The following is a 16,304-nucleotide window of genomic DNA, read 5'->3' as shown; positions in this document are numbered from 1 at the left end:
GGTGACTCGCTCAAGAGAAGACCAACAAGTCATCGATCTACTGGATTCAAAGACCACCAGAGTTGAGATCAACGGCGTTCTCAGATATGCCACCCCATTGCTCCGTAAGAAGAACTTCCCTGTCTTCCATGCTCCCATGGAAGCTGCGATGCCACGGCTCAGAGGCTCAGAGAAACGCCTACTAAAGGACCCAGAGAGTTCAGCTGCTTATGAAGCAGAAATAGAGAAGTTAGAAGTGGCTGGTACTGTAAGAAGGTTACCGATGCAAGAGGCACAAGCAGGTGGTGAGAGCTGGTACATCCCCCACCACATGGTTCAACATAATGGTAAGAGACGGATTGTGTTCGATTGCTCCTTTCAGTACAAAGGCCTCAGCCTTAATGATTCTCTCCTGCCTGGTCCTACATTGAGCCCCTCCCTACTAGGAGTCCTTCTGCGGTTCAGAGAGCACAGTGTCGGCATTAGCGGTGACATCAAGGGCATGTTTCACCAGGTGCTGTTACTGCCTGAAGACAAGCCACTTCTTCGTTTCCTTTGGCGCAGCATGCGGAGGGAAGAAACACCGCAGGTGTATGAATGGCAAGTACTCCCGTTCGGGACCACATGCAGCCCATGTTGTGCTACCTACGCACTGCAGCGACATGTGTTCAACCACAGCGGGCCCAATAGTGAAGAGCGGCTTTCCATAGAGAGGGGTTTCTATGTAGACAACTGTTTACAGAGTTTGCCGTCTACCAGGGAAGCAAGGCAGTTGATCGACAGTCTAAGAGGCCTCTTGTCCTCCGGAGGCTTTGAAATCCGCCAGTGGGCCAGTAACTGGGCTGAAGTCATCAGTCACTTGCCTGCAGATGCCAGATCAGATAAGTTGGAGCTGTGGCTGGCCCATGACAAGACAGAAGCACATGAGTCAACGCTAGGGCTTAGCTGGCAATGTGATGCTGACACCTTCAGTTACAAGCACAGACCAGTCACCTATCAAGATATCACCATGCGCAACATCTACCGTGTGTTAGCTAGTCAGTATGACCCTCTTGGGTTTATCCTTCCTTACACCACACGGGCAAAGGTACTGGTCCAGCGGCTGTGGGAGAAGCAGAGGGACTGGGATGACCCCAATCTCCCTGAAGAGCTTCTGACAGCCTGGCGTACCTGGGAAACTGAGCTTGCATACCTGCCTCAGATACAGTTGCCTAGATGTTACACCTCAGCTGACATGGATCATCCAGACACCAAGAGAGACGTACACATCTTTTGTGATGCTTCTGAAAGGGCTTACGGATCAGTCGCCTACCTGCGGTCCGAAGATGCCAACGGAAAGATTCATGTGGCCTTCCTCCTTGCACGCTCCAGGGTTGCGCCTCGGAAACTACTTTCCATACCCCGGCTGGAGCTCTGTGCAGCAGTAACTGGAGCTCAGTTAGCAAAGCTGCTAAAGAATGAGCTCACCTTTGAGATCCGCCACCTGGTGCTTTGGAGTGATTCAACCACAGTCCTTACATGGCTACATTCTGAGTCATGTCGCTTTAAAGTATTTGTAGGCACCAGGGTAGCAGAAATACAAGAGCTCACTGACCTCCAGGCCTGGAGATACGTTGATTCTTCTAGGAATCCGGCAGATGACCTCACTAGAGGTAAAACCCTGCAAGAGCTTGTGAGGCCTAACAGATGGTGTCAAGGACCAGAATTCTTACAGTCATCTCCTGAAGAGTGGCCAATCCTTCATCCACCGAACCACTCTGTGTTAGAGGACACCACTGAACTCAAGCGTTCCGCCTTCTGTGGGCTAAGTACGACCTCCAACCCACAGGGAACAGATAGGCCTAGCTTTAAGACCTGGAAGGAGCTGGTGGATTCTCTTGCTCAGGAGCTTCATGGGGCGGCTAGCCTGTCTGGACAACCGCCTGCTAGTACATATCAGGCTGCAGAGATGCTGGCATTCAGGAATGTTCAGCAAGAGAGCTTTGCAGAGGATTACGAACAAATCAAGGCAGGTAAACCTGTGGCATCCAGTAGCCATCTCCTTTGCCTTTCACCTGAGTTTGACACAACCCATCAAGTCATTAGAGTGGGAGGAAGGCTTCGTAGAGTGGAGGGACTCGATCCAGCAGCTGTCCACCCTATCGTACTTGACCCTAGTCACCCTTCCACAAGGTTGCTCATCCAGGAGTACGATGCCAAGTTGTGCCACCCTGGACCTGAACGAGTATTTGCAGAATTGAGACGCTTGGTGTGGATCCTAAGAGGCCGAGAGGCAGTTAAGCGTCACCAGCGCGGATGCGTTGAGTGTTGCCGATGGAGATCCAAACCAGCAGGCCAGAAGATGGCTGACCTGCCAACGCCCCGGCTCAGATTGTTTAAACCAGCGTTTTATTCCTGTGGCATTGATTGCTTTGGGCCCCTCCTGGTCAAGTTGGGCCGAAGGACAGAAAAGAGGCGGGGTATAATCTTTAAGTGTCTCACCACAAGAGCTGTACACTTGGAGGTGTTGTCATCCATCGACCTTGACTCCTTCTTGATGGCTCTTCGGAGGTTTATAGCTCGTCGAGGCAAACCAGCAGAGTTATACTCAGATCAGGGAACCAACTTCCGTGGGGGTGAGAAGGAGTTGAAGGAGGCCTTTACCAACTTAGGACCTGACCTCCAGCGGCAGCTGGCTCCTCAGCAGATATCATTCCATTTTAATCCTCCTGCTGCTCCCCACTTTGGTGGTGCATGGGAGCGAGAAATCCGCTCAGTTAAGGCTGCCTTACACCCCACCCTTGGCTCCCAGACTGTGAGTGAAGAGGTTCTCAGGACTGTCCTCATTGAAATTGAGTCCATACTCAATTCCAAACCCCTCGGCTATGTTTCAGCCAATGTTGCCGATTTAGATCCAGTTACACCTAATTACTTGTTGATGGGGCGGCCTGACAGCTCCCTGCCTCAAGTGGTTTACCCACAATCAGAGCTCCTTGGACGTCGGAGGTGGAGACATTCTCAGGTGCTTGCAGACAGGTTCTGGACTGCTTTCGTGAAGCATTACTTACCTGGCCAGCAGATGAGAGGTAAATGGAAAACTCCTGCTCCTGACCTCACAGTTGGATCCGTGGTCATGATGGTGGATCCTCAGTTACCCCGGTCTCTCTGGCAGATCGGAAAGGTGGTGAAAGTGTTTCCAGGTCCCGATAACCATGTGAGGACAGCGGAGGTACAGATGAAGGACAGAGTGTACACCAGGCCCATTGTTCGTCTCATCGTTCTACCGGAGATCCCTGATGATGAAGCCAGTGGACCATGATTGCAGCTGGATGACTGCTGGCCTTTTCCAAGAGCACATTTGACATCAAATGTGGGGGCGGCTGTGTTAGAAAGGCCAGAGACGTTAGCAAATTGCGCATGCGCAGAGATCTGTTCCTCAGCACATCTCGTGATTTGGTCAGTTCGCGGCAAAACACCACAAGAGACTGCACGGTGTTAGTTTCATTATGCCTATTCAGTTTACCAGTAAAAGTAATTACTGTTTCACATTCCTGTCAGACATGTTTGTGCGTCACTGACGAACTGTAAGTCTGTTTCTTTCTATTATATAGTGTACGCGAGAATTCCGTACTTTAATGACGTTTGGTTTAGTTAGCAGCTAGTATGTTAGTGTTGTTAGTATGTGGAGATGATAGCTGTATGTCTGGCTAGTCTAAACGTAGTTTAGTTGAACTGTTATTAATGTTAGGGAGTATGTTAGACCTGTGTGATATGTGTAAGCTTTCTTGTATTATTATTTGTAGCGTGAGTGAGTATTCTATTCCTACCGCGAGGATGCACGTTAATGGCATTTCAGTTATATTTCTAGATTACTAAAACGGACGTAAATGACCAGTAGATGGCAGTATAACTACATAATAATCACCACTGTTTTACTGTAGTTACCTATTTGCTGTGTGTCTGAGATATATATATATTAAGCCTTTATGTTAATGTTGTTTATGCATGCTGATGTATAATTTGTACTTAATTCCCTTTTTGATAGACCACAAACAGAAACAGAAATACAAAGATAAAGATCCTTGAGTTACACTGAATATGCCTGAGTCCTGTGTATTGCTGTGCTGCCTACATTAGCCACCCATATCCCCAATCCCATAAGACTGCATTCCGACTCCAGAGGTGTTCTTACAGACACACCAGGGCGGCATCACCATACCGGAACCATCAACCTATACAGTCCTTTATTCAGTTAGTCAGTTTTACACACTCATGCCTTTCATATTATGTTACAATATTTATATAATGAAATGTATACAGAACAAATGAACCGGTTTTACCATTCTTATCAACCTGAATCATATGCCTATGTGATCTTTCATCTGTGAGAAGGAGTCATTTAAAACACCTATTGTAATATTACATTTATAAAATGGAAAGATATCCCATGTTGTAAATTTTTTGAAAATAAAATACAGTGTTTTATCAGTAGGCCTATGTGTAATAATATTTCTATACATGTTACATTGCTGTACTGGTTATTACGGTTGCTGTGATTGCTGTACTGGTCATCAATCTGGTATTGGGGTGGATGATGCTGTCATCTACCTGCTACACAGATGCTTTTCTCATGGAAAAGGCTGGAAACACTGTGAGAATCATGTTTTTTAATTTTGTTTTGATCATGTTTTTTGATTTCTCCAGTGCCTTTAACACCATCCTGCCTTTACTTCTGAGGGACAAGCTGGAGCAGACCGGAGTCCGACCTGGTGTCCTGCAGCACGGGGGCCCACAAGGTACTGTTCTAGCTCCATTTCTGTTCACCATCTACACCTCGGACTTCAGTTACAACTCTGCTAGCTGCCACCTGCAAAAGTTCTCGGATGACTCTGAAATCGTCGGCCTCATTTCCGCCGGTGATGACAGGGAATACAGAGAACTGAACCAGGACTTCATAGGATGGTGCCAGCGGAACCACCTCCAGATCAACTCTGGCAAAACCAAAGAGCTGGTGGTGGACTTCCGCCGGATTAAACACTCCTCCGGCACCAGTGAACATCCAGGGAATGGACATTGAGATTGTGAGATCTTATAAGTACCTGGGTGTTCACTTGAACAATAAACTGAATTGGACTGATCACGCTCATGCAATCTACTAGAAGGGACAGAGCAGACTCTTACCTGCTGAGGAGACTGAGGTCTTTTGAAGTGCAGGGAGCACTCCTGAGGACTTTCTTTGACTCTGTGGTGGCATCAGCCATCTTCTATGGAGTGGCTTGCTGGGGAAACAGCATCTCGGCGGCTGACAGGAGGAGACTGACCAAACTAATCAAGAAGGCCAGCAGTGTGCTGGGGTGTCCACTGGATACGGTGGAGGTGGTGGGAGACAGGAGGATAACTGCTAAGCTATCATCCCTGATGGACAACACCTCCCACCCCATGCGGGACGCCCCGGCAGCTCTAAGCAGCTCCTTCAGCCACCGGCTGATTCACCCCCGGTGTGTGAAGGAGAGGTATTGCAGGTCCTTCCTTCCTGCTGCTGTCAAGCTGTACAACCAGCTGTGCTCCCAGTAGACCACCAAACACAAACATCTGTGCAATATATACACCTACTACTGTATTATTATTTATTTACTTATTTTGCTACATTGTTGTTTTGCGCTATGTTGTTTTTTACTAGTTTGTAAAGTGTGCACAATCTCTGCGCTGCTGTAATCCTGCAAATTTCCCAACTTTGGGTTTATTAAAGGATTATCTTATTTTATGCAGCTGCTGACATACTGTACAGTGTACCTACTCTTGTTTTGTAATCAGTTTTTAATGAGTCTTATGGATGCAAAGTAGTCAACACTCCTCCCCTTCTCTGTTTATAAAGAGTCTGTCTCTCTGTAGGAGTAGGTGAAGAGCAGCTCTTTCCAGTTCATCTTCAACACCATCAACCATGTTCTCTGTCTCTCTACTGCTGCTGCTGGCAGCTGCTTCCTGTGAGTTTCAGGTTATTTTGATACAACTAATATATAAGTACTGCTAGAGTGTCTAGTATAGTATTTATTCATGTCAGTTGTAGTCTGAATTAGTTTCCTTATTATTTGACACCTACAGGTGTTTACAGTGACCCTGAGGTTATCCAGTCTGGTCCTGTGGTTGTGAAGCCAGGAGAGTCTTTCACCATCTCTTGCAAACATTCTCAGACATCTTGTCCACGTTGGATCAGACAAACTAAGGGAATAAACATGGAGTATTTGGGATATGGATGTGCTGATGGGAGAAATGATGTTGTGAATTCCTTTAAAAACAAGATTAGTTTCAGAGGTGACAGCTCCAGCAGCACAGTGTTTCTAGAAGGGAGGAACCTGCAGACTGAGGACACAGCTGTGTATTACTGTGCTAGACAGTCACACTGTTACACAGCAACAGCAGACCTGTACATGAACCCCCCCCTTCTCTAAAATAGATTGAATATAATAGAGAATATCAACCTGAAGGGGGCAATCTTAGTGTCCAATAAAATGTAAAACCATAAGCATATGAATTATGAGCAATCGGGAGTGAACATGTTGCTTGTTTTATCAGACACTGTCTGTTGAGAATAACTGTCCTTAAATATCTAGAAATGATTACAGATTACATATAATACCACATAATGAAATACAGTGAACTGTAAAGATATATTCCAGGATGGTGTTCTAGACAATGATCATGTTCCACAGAAAATATTCAAAATATACCATAAAACTGGTAAAAAAAAGATTTCTCATTCTAAAAAGTACTCTATCAGATTATCCGATGTTCTCTCATATACTGTAGTTATTTCCAGACACATTCATCTTTTCTGAATGCAAATTTAATCTTCCCCCTTCTCTACTTTCTCCCCCTCCGCCTCCCCATATAAACAGTCTCTATGTGAGAGTCCTAGTGAGTCTCTGAGTCCAGGAGAATAGACAAGAGCAGCTTCCTCGTTCATCTTCACCGTCAACCATGTTCCCTGTCTCTCTGCTGCTGCTGCTGCTGCTGCTGGCAGCTGCTTCCTGTGAGTCTCTGGGTAGAATGGCATGGAAAATACATTGAAAATAAAGAAAACTCTCTATATTAATGACCTAAAGGAAACTAATTGTATGTTGAAATAATCAGTTCATGCTTGTTATCTGTAAGATCATGGATCATGTGTTTCATTTCCACAGATGTGCATGGTCTTGAACTCAGCCAGCCAGGCTCAATGGTTGTGAAGCCAGGAGAGATTCTGACTCTTACCTGTAAGGTGTCTGGCTATTCTGTCAGTGACAGTAGTATCAGCTATGCAACTGGATGGATTCGACAGCCTGCAGGGAAAGCACTGGAGTGGATTTTCCACATATGGGATAACGGAGATACCTACAAAAATAATGCACTAACAAACAAGTTCAGTATCTCTAGAGACACCCTCAGCAACTCAGTAACTCTAAAAGGACAGAATCTGCAGACTGAGGACACAGCAGTATATTACTGTGCTCGCCACCCTCCACATGGATACAAACCTACAGCAGACATGTACATAAACCCTCTCCTCACTAGATAGAGATGAATATGTGTAAACCTGGAGGGGGCGATCTTAATCAAAGAAAACTTTAAATAAAATGCCATTGACTGTAGAAACGTAGAGGACACTGGGGAGTGACAACAGGGACTGTTATGAAATCAGTTATGCCGTCTGTGGAATGGGACGTACCTGAAATTTTTATAAATAATTACATAGTTTGCTGTTATGGGAGTCAGGTGGCTGAGCGGTTAGGGAATTGGGCTAGTAATCCCAAGGTTGCTGGTTCGATTCCCGACTGTGCAAAATGACTTTGTGTCCTTGGGCAAGGCACTTCACCCTGCTTGCCTCTGGGAGAATGTCCCTGTACTTACTGTAAGTCGCTCTGGATAAGAGCGTCTGCTAAATGTAAATGTTATACTGTACATGAATGGATCATTTAGTTTACTTGTAAAGTAACACCTGTATTGTTGTCCAGCCATTGATATAAAAGTAGGAGAGTGAAATCATACATTTTTTATCATTACATTTGATGGTGGGAATCAGAGAGGAGGATAAATGAAGGTGAAGAATTAATATGAATGTTGTTGTGGCTATGGCAACCTGCTCAGCTACACACAGACACACTCTGCAGTACATCATATGTGAAGGACATGACTACATGAATATAAATGATGTCTATAGAGTATGGATGACTTTATGACTTTGTTTCCGCAAGTGCATTGTCAGAATAGAGTCTGAACTAGTCCAGTGGTCATAAAACCTGGAAAATCACACACACTAACCTGTACTATTGTAACCCTATCTTTCTGAAGCCATCACAGCAAATTCTCCAATCTTTTCGGCGGGGGCAACATTACAGATAAGACACAGGTTACAACAGTGAAAAAAAACTTTTCTTTCTTCAATACGAAGCATCGACATTACAGCACAAAACAGAACCTATTATCTGTGTATCCATAATAGCCCCAACATCCGGGTTATTTTTCGCCCCCCCCCCCTTTCCTAAAACTAATGAAAATACACAATAAAATAAAATAATGATAATGAATTAACTATTTTATGTTACATGATTTGACATGAGTAGATTCTACACATTCACAACTGTACAAAAACGGATCAACACGGATCTCACTGTAAGAGGCACTAAGGTGAGACTGTGATGAAAACATATCCACAAGAGATCGAAGTAAAAGGACATTTAATAGTGAAGGCCAACGTATAACTGAACTTGACAATGTCAGCCTGATCCCGCCCCATTATATTTTCAATAACAAATTGGGGGTGAAAAGTTTTGGGTAGGGGATTTTCTCATGAATATTAATTTATAGGGTGGATGAAATGCACTGCCCCTCCCTGAGTCACCACCTTACCGCGGTGGAGGGGTTTGCGTGTCCTAATGATCCTGGAAGCTATGTTGTCGGGGGCTTTATGCCCCTGGTAGGGTCACCCAAGGCAAACAGGTTCCAGGCAAAGGATCAGACAAAGCGTGGCTCAAAAACTACCATGAAGAAAACAAACAATGGTTCTCAGTTGCCCCTGCCCGGAAGCGGGTCACCGGGCCCCCCCCTGGAGCCAGGCCCGGGGGTGGGGCTCGATGGCGAGCGCCTGGTGGCCGGGCCTTTTCCCATGAGGCCCGGTCGGGCACAGCCCGAAGAGACAACGTGGGACCCCCTTCCAGTGGGCTCACCATCCGCAGGAGGGGTCATGGGGGTCGGGTGCAGTGCGAGACGGGCGGCGGCCGAAGGCGGGGGCCTTGGCGGTCCGATCCTCGGCTGCAGAAGCTAGCTCTAGGGACGTGGAACGTCACCTCGCTGGCGGGAAAGGAGCCGGAGCTGGTGCGCGAGGTAGAGAAGTTCCGGCTAGATATAGTCGGCCTCGCCTCGACGCACAGCATCGGCTCCGGAACCAGTCTCCTTGAGAGGGGCTGGACTCTCTTCCACTCTGGAGTTGCCCTCGGTGAGAGGCGTCGAGCTGGGGTGGGAATACTTGTTTCCCCTCGGTTCGGCGCCTGTACGTTGGGGTTCACCCCGGTGGACGAGAGGGTAGCCTCCCTCCGCCTTCGGGTGGGGGGACGGGTCCTCACTGTTGTTTGTGCTTATGCACCAAATGGCAGTGCAGAGTACCCACCCTTTTTGGAGTCTCTGGGAGGGGTGCTGGAAAGCGCTCCTCCCGGAGATTCCCTCGTCCTCCTGGGGGACTTCAATGCTCATGTGGGCAATGACAGTGAGACCTGGAGGGGCGTGATTGGGAGGAACGGCCCCCCCAATCTGAACCCGAGCGGTGTTTTGTTGTTGGACTTCTGTGCTAGACACGGCTTGTCCATAACGAACACCATGTTCAAGCATAAGGGTGTTCATATGTGCACTTGGCACCAGGACACCCGAGGTCTCAGTTCGATGATAGACTTTGTAGTCGTGTCGTCGGATCTGAGGCCGAATGTCTTGGACACTCGGGTGAGGAGAGGGGCGGAGCTGTCAACTGATCACCACCTGGTGGTCAGTTGGCTACGATGGTGGGGGAAGACGCCGGTCAGGCCTGGCAGGCCCAAACGTAATGTGAGGGTCTGCTGGGAACGTCTGGCAGAATCCCCTGTCAGAAGGAGCTTCAACTCCCACCTCCGGGAGAGCTTCGACCATGTCTCGGGGGAGGCCGGGGACATTGAGTCCGAATGGGCCATGTTCCGGGCCTCCATTGTTGAGGCGGCTGACCGGAGCTGCGGACGCAAGGCGGTCGGTGCATGTCGCGGCGGTAACCCTCGGACTCGGTGGTGGACGCCGGAGGTGAGGGAAGCCGTCAAGCTGAAGAAGGAGGCCTATCGGACTTTGTTGGCTGGTAGGACTCCAGAGGCAGCTGATGTGTACCGGCAGGCCAAGCGGAATGTGGCTTTGGCGGTCGCGGAGGCAAAAACCCGGGCGTGGGAGGAGTTCGGCGAGGCCATGGAGAATGACTTCCGAACGGCTTCGAAAAGGTTCTGGACCACCATCCGGCGACTCAGGAGGGGGAAGCAGTGCACTGTCAACGCTGTATATGGTGGGGATGGTGCGCTGCTGACCTCGATGGGGGACGTCCTGGATCGGTGGAAGGAATACTTTGAAGACCTCCTTAATCCCACCAACACGCGTTCCGACGTGGAGGCAGAGTCTGGGGACATTGGGGGGGGCCCTTCTATCTCTGGGGCTGAGGTCGCCGAGGTGGTTGAAAAGCTCCGCGGTGGCAGGGCCCCTGGGGTGGATGAGGTCCGTCCGGAGTTCCTTAAGGCTCTGGATGTTGTAGGGCTGTCTTGGTTGGCACGACTCTGCAACATCGCGTGGACATCAGGGACAGTGCCTCTGGACTGGCAGACCGGGGTGGTGGTTCCCCTCTTTAAAAAGGGGGACCGGAGGGTGTGCTCCAACTTTAGGGGGATCACACTCCTCAGCCTCCCTGGGAAAGTCTATTCAGGGGTGCTGGAGAGGAGGGTCCGTCGGATTGTCGAACCTTGGATTCAGGAGGAGCAATGTGGTTTTCGTCCTGGCCGTGGAACTGTGGACCAGCTCTATACCCTCGGCAGGGTTCTGGAGGGTGCATGGGAGTTCGCCCAACCAGTCTACACATGTTTTGTGGATTTGGAAAAGGCGTTCGACCGTGTCCCTCGGGGGCTCATGTGGGGGTTGCTCCGGGAGTACGGGGTACCGGACTCCCTGATCGGGGCTGTTCGGTCCCTGTACGACCGGTGCCAGAGTTTGGTCCGCATTGCCGGTAGTAAGTCGAACTTGTTCCCGGTGAGGGTTGGACTCCGCCAGGGCTGCCCTTTGTCACCGATTCTGTTCATAACTTATATGGACAGAATTTCTAGGCGCAGCCAGGGCGTTGAGGGGGTCCGGTTTGGGGACCTCAGGATCGGGTCGCTGCTTTTTGCGGATGATGTGGTCCTGTTGGCTTCATCGGGCCGTGACCTCCAGCTCTCACTGGAGCGGTTCGCAACCGAATGCGAAGCGGCTGGGATGGGAATCAGCACCTCCAAATCTGAGGCCATGGTTATCGACCGGAAAAAGGTGGAGTGCAATCTCCGGGTCGGGGAGGAGATCTTGTCCCAAGCGGAGGAGTTCAAGTATCTCGGGGTCTTGTTCACGAGTGAGGGAAGGATGGAGCGCGAGATCGACAGGCGGATCGGTGCGGCGTCCGCAGTGATGCGGGCTCTGCATCGGTCCGTTGTGGTGAAGAAGGAGCTGAGTCGAAAGGCGAAGCTCTCTATTTACCAGTCGATCTACGTTCCTACCCTCACCTATGGTCACGAACTGTGGGTAGTGACCGAAAGAACGAGATCGCGAATACAAGCGGCCGAAATGAGTTTTCTCCGCAGGGTGTCCGGGCTCTCCCTTAGAGATAGGGTGAGAAGCTCGGTCATCCGGGAGGGGCTCAGAGTAGAACCGCTGCTCCTCCGCGTCGAGAGGGGCCAGTTGAGGTGGCTCGGGCATCTGATAAGGATGCCTCCTGGACGCCTCCCTGGTGAGGTGTTCTGGGCACGTCCCACTGGGAAGAGGCCCTGGGGAAGACCCAGGACACGCTGGAGGGACCATGTCTCTCGGCTGGCCTGGGAACGCCTCGGGGTCCCCCAGGAAGAGCTGGTGGAAGTGGCCGGGGAGAGGAAAGTCTGGGCCTCCCTGCTTAGGTTGCTGCCCCCGCGACCCGACCCCCGGACAAGCGGAAGATGATGGATGGATGGATGGATGAAATGCACTGTCCAATTATGAAAATAATACTAGCTAGCTAGTTCAAAATAGAAACAATGCACAGTGATACTGAGTCCATAACTATTCGAAATCAATGTAATGTCATGCATTGTCAAGGATTCAACAAATTTAAAATAACATGTAATTTCTTAAAAGAGAGAGAGGGGAGGGAGAGCGAGAGACTAGGAGAGACAAAGACATGAAGAGGCAGGATACAGTGAGAAGTCTAGGTGATCTCATCATCACAGTTCCTATTTGAACGTCTAGAGAGCGGTCTATGCAAAGCATCCCTCCCTTAAAATCCTTATAACCATACTCTCATCTCCACTCTTCTCATTCTACAAGGCTTGAACTGACATCACAGCTCTGCTCTACTCTTATCACTGAGCCGTGTGAAATTATCCCTGCTTACACATGAAGCTGAGAACTGTCTGGAGTTTAGCTCTTGTTTTGTTCACACAGAGTAAGTAAACATTGTGAGATTATGAATTGGACTGAAATGTCACTGTCTGTACAATATACAGAATTCAAATGTTTTACACTTCTATTTGTGTTTAGGTGTCTGCTGTGAAGATGTCAGGCTTGATCAGTCTCCCTCTCAAGTTAAAAGACCTGGAGACACTGTTAAACTGGTCTGTCGAACCTCTGGGTTTAAAATGACAAGTTTCTTGATGCACTGGATAAGGCAGAAACCAGGGAAAGCTCTGGAATGGATTGGGAGAGTAAACTGTGGTAGTAGCTCTGATATAATATATGCAGACTCTTTTAAAGATCACTTCACCCTGACTGAGGATGTCTCCACCAGCACACAATACTTTGAGGCCAGGAGTCTGACAGTAGAGGACTCTGCTGTTTACTACTGTGCTCGACAGACACAGTGACAGGAGATGGTGAAGCAGCTGTACAGAAACACAACATGGCCTCCTGGTGTAACACTGTATCTACATAAGAGTTGAGAGAAGTTATAGTGAACATGTTTTTTTAACAAATACTATAGCACTGAAATTGTTAAAGGATCCTAACGTGAAATAAATATGGTGTATTTCGTTTGCTTTTATGTTTCTAAAACATGTCATCAATATACTTCAGCCCAAATAAAGTGGTTATAATGGTAACAGTTGTATTTAAATTCTGTCTTTTTTGGTAGTTATTGATTAATCTATCCATCCGTGCATTCATTCATCCTTCCATCCCTCCATCCATTCAACCTTTCCAGCCAGTCATCCTTCCATCAACCAACCCACTCAATTCTTTCATGATTCATAACAAATATGATCATGAAATGAGTATACAGGACTAATTAACCAGTTTTTCCATTCTTATGAACCCTGCTCATATTTCTGTATAATCTCTGCTGCCTGTGAGAAGGACAAAACACCATCAATCCACAAACAAAACTAAACTATACTAAATCAACTAGCTATTGCTGAATTATACAGTACATTCATTCTAACCAGAAGGTTATTAATGGTCTTATTTAAAAAAAGTATGCATTATTAAGAGATTCACCTGTAAGGGTCCTGGATATTCTGTCAGTTAATCTAGGTACATCTCATGATGCTATACTGTAGCTACTCCACAGTTGGACAACACTGGGGTGGATAACTCATATTTGAGTGGGTGGAGGACCCTTTGATGAATAAGTTCAGCATGGACAGAGTCCTATAGCCGCACCATGACTGTACAGGGACATAATAAGACTGAAGACAAAGCTGTGTATGTAGACCTGTACACTAATCACAACATACGTGTCACTCCTGCATGAATGAAGGATAAACAATGAAGGATTTGTCAAAGAGTGAGAGTGCACCAGTGCTGCTCCAATGTCCAATGACTTATTTCTTCCCTCTGGTATTAATGATCACTTTATGTCTGTGAATATGCAAATCCTTTTCTAAGAAGATCCAGGTCTCCTCCCACTGCTGTTTGACTCTGATATAACCAGACTCCACAGACTCCCCCCTCAGTCTCCACAGACACCACTCCCAGAACACACCTGCCTTCCTCCTCCGTGGACAGAACCCGAGAACGTCTCCATCATGAGAGTTCTAGAATATGTGTTTCTCCTGGTTCTAATTCCAGGTGAGTAAGAAACAGAGGTGTCTCTGTCCAGGGGAGGAAAGAGGAGAAGAGCTGTCCTTATCTGATGGCTGAGCTCCTTCATCTCAACTCTTTTTCTGTTTTTCAGCTGTTCAGACCCAGTCTCTCACCTCCTCAGAACCAGTGGTGAAGAGACCAGGAGACCCAGTCACTCTGTCATGTATTGTGTCTGGATTCTCTATGAGTAGCTATTATATGCACTGGATAAGGCAGAAACCAGGAAAAGGACTAGAGTGGATTGGATACATTGACGGTGGCACTAGTGCTTACTATGCACAGTCTCTCCAGGGTCAGTCCATCATTTCTAAAGACAGCTCTAAGAACCAGATGAAGTTGGAGGTGAAGAGCCTGAAGACTGAAGACTCTGCTGTTTATTACTGTGCTCGAGACCACAGTGACACAGGAGGCTGCAAAGCTGTACAAAAACTGATCAACACTGATCTCACATGAAACACAATAAAGTGTGACTGCGCTAAAAAACATCTCCACAAGAGAGTAATGAGTGGAGAAAGTCCCACTACATCATCGTCCCTCTACATTTGAGCTTACCACAATAAAATAAAAATCATTTGTCCTGTCCCATTGCTCAAATTTTCTTTTTCTTTCATCAGAGATTTATTTGTAAGAGAGGGAGAGACAGAGAGGCACGGCTTTCTTCTGGAAAATGTAAAATATTCAAAAATGTTATGTAATAAATTTCTTCTGTAAAGTATTTTCAGTAAACATATTATTTTGCTGCTCTGGTTCCAGGCAATACTTCAGATTTTCGGAGAAGTTTCTTCATCGACTCTTGTCCAGAATTTAAGAAGTCCTATGGATGCAAAGTAGCCAACACTCCTCCCCTTCTCTGTATACAGTATAAAGAGTGAATCTGTCTCTCCATCGCTCAGTAGGAGTAGAGAAGACCAGCTCTCTCTAGTTCATCTTCAACAGCATCGACCATGTTCTCTGTCTCTCTACTGCTGCTGCTTGCAGCTGCTTCCTGTGAGTTATAAGTTGACAAATAATAAACCAGGCTGCAAAATACATACAAAGTACAAATATTCCATTGTAATGTGTCTTTGTGTAATTTTTTCATATGTGCCTTGCTTTGTGAAAGTATCTAACCATGTTACTTTGCAGGTGTCTTCTGTCAGATAGAACTGAGTCAGCCAGGCTCTCTGACCCTGCAGCCTGGACAACCTTTGACCCTCTCCTGTCAGGTCTCTGGGTATTCTCTAACCAGTACCTGCTGCTGTACAGCTTGGAACAGGCAGCTTGCAGGAAAAGAACCAGAGTGGATTGGATATGTTTGTTCTGATGGTAAAACATATTATGGCAGCAAATTCAGCAGCAAGTTCAGCATCACCAGAGACACCTCCAGCAGCACAGTGACTCTGAAAGGACAGAGTTTGCAGACTGACGACACAGCAGTTTTACTGTGCTCGCTACCACATTGATCCAAAGCAACAGCAGACCTGTACATAAACACTCCTCATTAGATAGAGATGAATATGTACCAACCTAGAGGGAGCGATCTTAGCCTCCAAATAAAATACAGAGCATAGAACTATGAATACCAAAGACAACAGGGAGTGAATAAGTCAGCTGTTATGAAATCAGTCGGACGCAATACGTAGAGAGTGACTCTACTCCAAACCTTTCAAAATGGTGATACATTACATGATAGACGATCAATTACATTAACACCATACACTGTAAACCAAACAAAGTGAAACATGCTGTCATACATGAATGATTCATGTGTCAAGTTTTAATGTATCAGTGTACTGAAAGGAAGGTTTACAGACTCCTCCAAGAGAAAATGTTTCTACTTTTGGTTCTGACAGTATGAATCCGATGGTATATATTTCATAAATTGATGATGATAGAATCAACAGGTAGAGACGGAACACCGACCCAGATCACTGGAGGTTAAACACATGCATGTATGTATGTTGTCATGGTTATGGCAACCTGCTCAGATAGACAATCCATCAGTGTAGGATTATTGAACACTACATGACATGCTCACACGA

The 16,304-nt window shown here is 47.1% G+C and overlaps 1 protein-coding gene and 2 gene segments (V, D, J or C); all 3 read left to right on the top strand.

The window, feature by feature from the left end:
• The window catches only part of ighd (immunoglobulin heavy constant delta), a 75,968-nt gene that overhangs the window by 8,270 nt on the left and 51,394 nt on the right, over positions 1 to 16,304 (top strand). The gene's annotated exons all lie outside the window — the stretch shown is intronic.
• Positions 5,862 to 6,432, top strand: LOC134011419 (Ig heavy chain V region 3-6-like). The segment is given in 2 exon segments: positions 5,862 to 5,942; positions 6,061 to 6,432. Coding segments are annotated over 2 exon segments (390 nt in total).
• Positions 6,837 to 8,133, top strand: LOC134011333 (immunoglobulin heavy variable 4-38-2-like). The segment is given in 2 exon segments: positions 6,837 to 6,988; positions 7,140 to 8,133. Coding segments are annotated over 2 exon segments (426 nt in total).

The sequence above is a fragment of the Osmerus eperlanus genome, chromosome 2 (assembly GCF_963692335.1).
Source record: "Osmerus eperlanus chromosome 2, fOsmEpe2.1, whole genome shotgun sequence".
In the NCBI taxonomy this organism is placed as follows: domain Eukaryota; kingdom Metazoa; phylum Chordata; class Actinopteri; order Osmeriformes; family Osmeridae; genus Osmerus; species Osmerus eperlanus.
The sequence above is the reverse complement of the archived record's forward strand: the minus strand, read 5'-3'. Positions and strand labels throughout refer to the sequence as shown.